A 7680-nucleotide genomic window follows, 5' to 3' on the forward strand; every position below is an offset into this window, starting at 1 on the left:
AGTATGACGTCTGCCCTCTTCAGGCAAGGAAAGACGAAATTTTCAAATACGCTTGTGAAGAACCCCAGCCTCGGCAACGTGATGAACTTCTTTAAAAACCCCAACGCCTCCCAAGAAGCAGTAATCGCCACAGGAGAACGTTTTCTGTACGGTTACACAGGGAAAATCACACCCACACTCAATCACCTGAGGTTCATCTCCTTCGGCAAGGCAGCGTTCATGCTCAGCTCAAACGTAGCAGCTTTACCATCTAGTGCTGCTGCAGCGAGGAGGCACTCTCTTAGGGTCTACCACCAGATTCAGCACTGGCTTGGTGTGGAAAAAGAGCCTGGGGAGTGGGGTTGGAAAAAAGCGATCTCAGGCTTAGAGCCAGTGATCACGCTTGCTCCCCCTGCGCTTCTGAAGCTGATTTCGTGTAAGTGCACCACAAATAGCCAATGAAATTATGGGTGCAGGAAGGCAAGTCTATCCTGCTCCTCCTAATGCGTAAATTGTGAGGGAACCTGCAATAACATTGAAACGGTGCAAGAGGAGGAGCAGGACGAGAAGGAAGCCGAGGCTGAGATGAACGATTGGTTGCCGTTGGACATTTCACAAGGAGAAAACTCAAAAGGTGAATGCTTGCAATATCTTAATACTACTCAATCCGTTATTGAAATTTAACAGATGAAGATGATCCAGATCCAGGTATACCCGGAAACCAGTTCAACATAGTCCTATCCGTGAGAACTTTAGATTCAACATTTTCATACCTTCACGGGGAGAAGAAGATCTCAGGTAAAAAAGCATCACCAACAGTTGAATAATAGGCAATAGAGCGTTTAAGAACCTTCTACTACCGACCACGTAACAAACACCATTTTACCAGTATAGTAGGAATCGGTCGAGTAGGGTCAACCGACTTCCCAACAAGTAACAGCACACCTAGATAGTTGCAAATGAGATTTTTGTCGAAACGTTGGTAAGATTAAGGATAATATCACATACACGGATCAAATACTCGGAAACTAGTTCAACATATATATATATATATATATATATATATATATATATATATATATATATATATATATATATATATATATATATATATATATATATATATATATATATATCCTCTAGAGGATGACAGCACGACCAGCTGTCGAAAGTGCTCGCAGATAATCGAATAGAAGTCATAGAGCTTTAAAACCTTTTCATGACTTACATTAATAGTGAAATACTGAAAATAAAGGAAAAATTAGTTGCATCATCCAATATATATATATATATATACCGGGTGTCAACGAATCTATTAGACAAGTCATAATTTCTAGACTATTAGGAGAATTGAAATGAGATTTGGTATAGTTGAATGGTATGTGGAGAGGAATGTTTTCACATATTTTTCACTTTCCGGTCACTTCCGGTTTCAGCGGAAATGGCTCCGGTTCTGAATTTTTAAATGGAACACCCTGTATATTGTAACATTTTTGGATTTCTGAGACAATTCTGGATCAAAAACTGACATTTCCGGAAGTTTTTCAGCCTACTTGATTTTTTCAGAGTCACTTTTAAAATTGCATCTAGGTGGCCATGATCGGACGTAAACTAATCTATGGACCTCAGGTGATATCAGAAAATTGCAATAACGGAGTTTTAGTGACTAGTGTGTTGAATATGAATGAGACAAGTTTACAAAATAACATTTTCGTGTCTAACTATTATTTTTCAAATGGCGACCATTTTTTGACAAGCAATTTCCGAAAAAAGGATTTTTTGACGAATCTAACGTTACTAATTTATTTGCGATTGGATCAACAAATTTAACAAATTTAACTAATAATTTCAGCGATGTACTTAGATTTTTTGCAATATCCTAAGTTCTTGAAAATTCCATTATAGTAAATTTTCAAAGTGCATCCCTCCTTGTTCAAGACACATTTCAGCTCGTTCAATTGTTTCTCTCAACACGTTGTGTAACATTTGAGGCGATATACTTCTAAATGCCTGTTGAATCCTTTCTTCTAAGATTTCGAGAGTGGCTGGGGCTGTTGCATAGTAGACCCTTTCTTTTACATATCCCCAAATGAAGAAATCTAACACAGTCAGATCCGGTGAGCGGGCAGGCCACCGTACTGGACCGTTGGTTGCAATAACTCTATTATTAAAATGCTCTATTAAAAAATCCAGCAAGATGGTGCTCCATCTTGCTGGAAGTAAATTTGCCGTAAAACTTCTAAAGGCATATCATTAAGATGATCCTCGATTTCATTTTGAAGAAAACCCAAGTATCTAACCCCTGTTAACTGACCTTGAAACAATATTGGATCAATTATTCTGTTTCCAATGATACCAGCCCAGACATTGACGCCAAACCTTTCTTAAAAATTGCCCTCTCTCATTGCATGTTGATTTTGTTGGGCCCAGTACCGACAATTCTGCTTATTAAACATGCCATTATTTGTAAACCGTGATTCGTCGGAAAATAGGATGAAGTTGATAAAATTTGGGTTAACTCTATGATTTTGAAGCAACCAATCACAAAATACTACTCTTCTATTGCCGTCGTCAGCATACAAATGTTGATGTAACTGATATTTAAATGCTCGATATCCGTGCTTTTTCAGTATTTTTCTTGCTGATTCGTGACTTATCTGCATTTCTCTACTAATTTCTCTTAAAGAAACTGTTTTGTCAACTTCTACCATAGCAAGAACGTTAATCTCAGTCTCCTCATTTATGACAAACCTCTGTTCTGCGTCTCGATTTCCCTCTTGCCTAAAACGACTCTTAACATAGGGAAAATACTGATGAGATGGGTGTTGCCGATTGGGATATCTCTGAGCATACAACTCAGCAGCTTTCCTTGAATTTCTGTGGCATTCTCCAAACAATAACAACATATCCACTTTTTCACTTTGAGTATACATTATTTCGACGAAAAATTAAACTAAAATTAACGAAAATCAAGAGAAACTTCTACTTTCTGCTCATAAAGCTTATGTCACTGTCATAACCTAGGTGAGCGTTTTGTTCTCCAAAGTGGACTTGATGGAAATAATCGCAAAATATTATGCATCATTCCTATCCATGGCACCCTTGACAAAAGTAAATGAATTTGTATCGAGTATTTTCCTCAGTAATATTTAATTTATGTTCTTATTTGTAATCCAATCGCAAATAAATTAGTATCGTTAGATTTGTCAAAAAATCCTTTTTTCGGAAAGTGCTTGTCAAAAAATGGTCGCCATTTGAAAAATAATAGTTAGACACGAAAATGTTATTTTGTAAACTTGTTCCATTCATATTCAACACACTAGTCACTAAAACTCCGCTATTGCAATTTTCTGATATCACCTGAGGTCCATAGATTAGTTTACGTCCGATCATGGCCACCTAGATGCAATTTTAAAAGTGACTCTGAAAAAATCAAGTAGGCTGAAAAACTTCCGGAAATGTCAGTTTCTGATCCAGAATTGTCTCAGAAATCCAAAAATGTTACAATATACAGGGTGTTCCATTTAAAAATTCAGAACCGGAGCCATTTCCGCTGAAACCGGAAGTGACCGGAAAGTGAAAAATATGTGAAAACTCTCATCTCCACATACCATTTATCTGTACCAAATCTCGTTTTGATACACCTAATAGTCTAGAAGTTATGACTTGTCTAATAGATTCGTTGACACCCGGTATATATATATATATATATATATATATATATATATATATATATATATATATATATATATATATATATATATATATATATATATATATACAACTATTCCCCTGGCTAATATCACGAAAGGCGTTGGATTATATCCGACAGGCGTCAGTGCAGCAATCTTCACAGAAAATTTCCTGCATATGCAATTGGCAATACAACTGAAAGAGTCGACCTTTAATTCTGGAACGGGCACACTTGTAGACCGGTTTCGGGCTTATTAGCCACTCATCAGTGCAATATAGTGACCATCATCGACCTACAGTCAATGATATTCCACAATTGAAAATCGGAATTCTTTCAGAGTATTTCATTCCTCTTCCTCGAAACCGGTCTGCAAGTGTGCCCGTTCCAAAATTGAAGGTCGACTCTTTCAGTTGTATTGCCAATTGCATATGCAGGAAATTTTCTGTGAAGATTGCTGCACTGACGCTTGTCGGATATAATCCAACGCCCTTCGTGGTATTAGCCAGGAGAGTAGTTGTTTTCTGATAGGCGTCAGTCCATTAAACCTACTGTGTAGGTATATAGAGACTGGCTTGAACGTTGAAAGTTCATTTGCTTCAGACCAATTTTTAAAATTGATGCAAAACTTTCCGCAAAAAAACACAAGCTGCCTAGACTAGAAGTTTTATAAGATGATTGAGGTGATTCATTATTGGTTGAATATTAGTCGTTCATTTCAACAATCAAGATACGCTTTTTGTAAAAAGAAAAAACTCCCATCGACAAAGTTTCAAGTTCACAGATATGGTTTTGAAGTGCATAAGTATCTCGTGTATGCGAACCAGGCCAGTCATTTAGTCCAACAATCAAGATACGATTCTTGTTCGAAGAATAGAATTGCCATTGATAAAGTTTTGGATCCAAAGTTATGGTTTCAAATTGCATAATGGAAGTCAATTTTTATATGTATACGTTGGAATGTAAAACCTTATTAGTTTGTTGCTTGCACAAGTCTTCCGAAGTTTCTTCGGGGAGAGTAGTGACAGTTATTCAAAATTAATTACATTCATTACATTTTTCATAATTACATGCATTAACCCAGATACTCCCGAAATTATTTTTTCGAAAATTTTCCATAATGGTTCTTTTTTCTGCTCAATTACAAAAAACATACTTTTTAATATTTTCCTTATCTATCTACTGAAAGAACTGATATATATACCGTTCTTTTAAAAGGACGGTGGCATAATAAACATCTACATGAATATTCATATCGTTTTATTCATATCTCTATTCTATAAAAGTTAACCTGAGAAACATTTCATAATAACTCTATTTTGTATGATATTCAAGAAAACAACTTTTAGGGTGTAGTGCTATATCACATTTATCGCATCTGAATTTTACCTTTTTATGACACTGTCCACATCTTGTCTGATTTTCTTGATAAACTATCAGATGATCTAAATGATCGTATCGAGAATGTTCATGTAAGTAGGCACTTGGTCTAATAGGACCTCGTTTGCTAGTTTTCTTATGAGTCTCTAAAATACCCTGAGCAAGAGATCGATGAAATGCCAGTTGATCCATCTTACCGCCTTGTAATTTATGCAGCTGCCAAGAATTTTGCACGGCCATATCCAAACATTGACTAATCAAAGGGAAATACCACTTTTTGCCTCTGATAGAGACACGATAGAGACTCACATTTTGGTCGGCTCTATCTACGCCTCCCATATTTTTATTGTACTTTTTGATGATATTTGGTTGTTTAACAACGATTTTTTTCTTTTCTTTCTGTGAATATCGTGAAACACTGGCTAGGGGAAAAACAGATTCAGAGTTGGATGCCATTGTCACTATACTGTTATCGTGCCATTTACAAACTAGAATATTTTCTTTTTCTTCCAGTACGTAATCAAATATACCCCGGACTTCTTTCTTCGTTATAGTAGAACTCTTTATGGAACAATTTGGAATTCTATTTTCTCGAGCAGTGCCCGTTGCTCTTATTCTTCGATCTCTCAATACCATTAGAAGATCGAAAGATGTGAAAAAATTATCAAAAAAAAAGTGGAATGTTAAACATCCTTTCTCAGATACGAGAGCATCAGCAAAACTCAGTATAACGCTGGCACCTAGACCTAGATTTTTATATCTTTCTGACAAGTTTGTTGTAGAACCTTGGTAAGGCTCAAACCACTCGATGTAACCTTTTGAAGTAGTTCCTGTCCATAACTTCTAGCCCCATCTTATGGGCTTACCTTTTATGAATTGTTTCGAACCATGGCGTCCAAAATATGGCACCATTGTCTCGTCGATACTATGACATTCCTGAACGGGTGCAAAAGTGATGAATCTTTTATTAAGTGCTTCCACAAGAGGTCGTATTTTTGAAAATTTGTCGCTTACATTCAGGATTGTATTATCGTTACAATGAATATTTTGCATAATGAAATTGAATCTGTTTCTCGATATTGCAGAAGTCACTAGTTTGCTACCAGCATCATCATTACTTTCCCAATACAAGGATCTTCTGGAAAAGTAGTGATAGCCACTTAGTAATAGTACTCCAAAAAAACATTTTATTTCATTGAGACTTATGTCACCAGGTCTATTTTTTTGGATTGAATACAAATTGGTATAGTCAGTTATCATTTGCCATACTTCATCATCAAAAAATAAGCTGAAGAGTTCTACTGACGATAACTGATTACTTGGTCCTTGTATATTTTTCCAGGAAGTCATGTTATCTTTAATATCTCTCTCAACCCAGTTACATGATTTTGCTTTCTTTTTTTTGTACCTTATAAAATATGACAAGGGAAAATTTCCTTCAAATTCGTCATTTCTCTTATAAGAGTTATCTTGACTTATGTCGTTATTTTCCATGCCATTATTTTCGTCAGGAAAATCTAATTCATCCTTATTTCCTACATTTTCTTCCTCGCCTGAGTTCAGCCTTATTTCTACTTCTGCGTTGAGCTGCCCTGCAGGAAGATTATCGATACCGACATTTTCTTCGTCTCCTGAATCCTCGTCTGTATCTCCTTCATTAGCATTAATAGGTGGAAAAAGCACTATAGCATCTGGTAACTTTGTATCATCATCAATATTTTCTATCTCTTCCATGAGTTCAAGAGCCGTAAGAGGTCTCTTGAAATAACTGTAACGATAAAAAAAGTTTGTAGTACCTGTTCATGCCACTGGCCTTTATAAAGGACAGCACATATTTTCAACAAAATGTACGAAAAAAAATAAAAAATTTGTTTATTTTAGTTATCAAATATGAAGAACAATATTTTTACGTTTCGATAAACATAACTTTGTCAAAATAAATAAATTTCAATAAATTCTACCTTACCTCCAATTGTCCATATCTGTTACGCACAAATACAAGCAAACTCAATTATAAACTGAAGCTTACAGAAGTGGAATTTTTGTTATCTATTCACTGCAATAACTGACACATAGGTTAACTGTACATATAAGTAGGCGCCATCTATGAAAGAATGAATAAAATTCTTGAAATATAGGAATCTAGAAGCTGACCTATTAAAAGGACAGTGGTATTATCTGGGTTAATAAACATGAATAAAAAGCATGTCTTCAGTGTGAAGTGTAAACCTAAAATATCTCCATTAGACAAATCATTTCGAAATAATATGTGCTCAACCACTGTCCTGAACAATTTCCAAATAAGGTTTCCATAAATAATTCACCAGCTTAATTATCAAAACTAGTTGACTAAGAACGATCCCAAATCAACAATACTCGAGAACTAGTGTTTATATGTTGATGTAATTCGAATTTTCATGAAAGCAGCATATCAGATCGTCTCGTCTCATCCAATATGGGACATTTCAGAGACCCAGATTTTCCCAATTAAGCCACGGCCGAAGCGAATGTTTAATGGCCCAAAATCCACTGTTGGTTATTTAAATTATAGCAGCAGGTGTAACCCAATCTCGGTGTGTAGGTTACCCGCCAGACATGGTTCAACATTTAAATGGCCTCATAATTCAGTG

The 7680-nt window shown here is 35.7% G+C and overlaps 1 protein-coding gene across 1 annotated transcript; it reads right to left on the bottom strand.

The window, feature by feature from the left end:
- Positions 1 to 893: 893 nt before the first annotated feature.
- On the bottom strand, positions 894 to 7084 carry LOC141485548 (uncharacterized). The gene is made up of 3 exons (XM_074182401.1): positions 7017 to 7084; positions 6459 to 6818; positions 894 to 924 (listed from the first exon to the last, which is right to left on the bottom strand). Exons 1-3 carry the CDS (start codon positions 7028 to 7030, stop codon positions 894 to 896), a joined length of 405 nt encoding a protein of 134 aa, XP_074038502.1. The 5' UTR covers positions 7031 to 7084.
- Positions 7085 to 7680: the final 596 nt, after the last annotated feature.

The sequence above is a fragment of the Leptinotarsa decemlineata genome, unplaced genomic scaffold (assembly GCF_025532065.1).
Source record: "Leptinotarsa decemlineata unplaced genomic scaffold, Ldec_3_MD MMD2_tig00026328_RagTag_RagTag, whole genome shotgun sequence".
Classification (NCBI taxonomy): domain Eukaryota; kingdom Metazoa; phylum Arthropoda; class Insecta; order Coleoptera; family Chrysomelidae; genus Leptinotarsa; species Leptinotarsa decemlineata.

Bases quoted from the DNA above. Each gene is read 5' to 3' on its own strand.
- LOC141485548 (XM_074182401.1), bottom strand. The intron at 925-6,458 runs GTACAAAAAAAA...GCAACTATCTAG, and splicing joins CCCTTGTCATATTTTATAAG to GTGTGCTGTTACTTGTTGGG.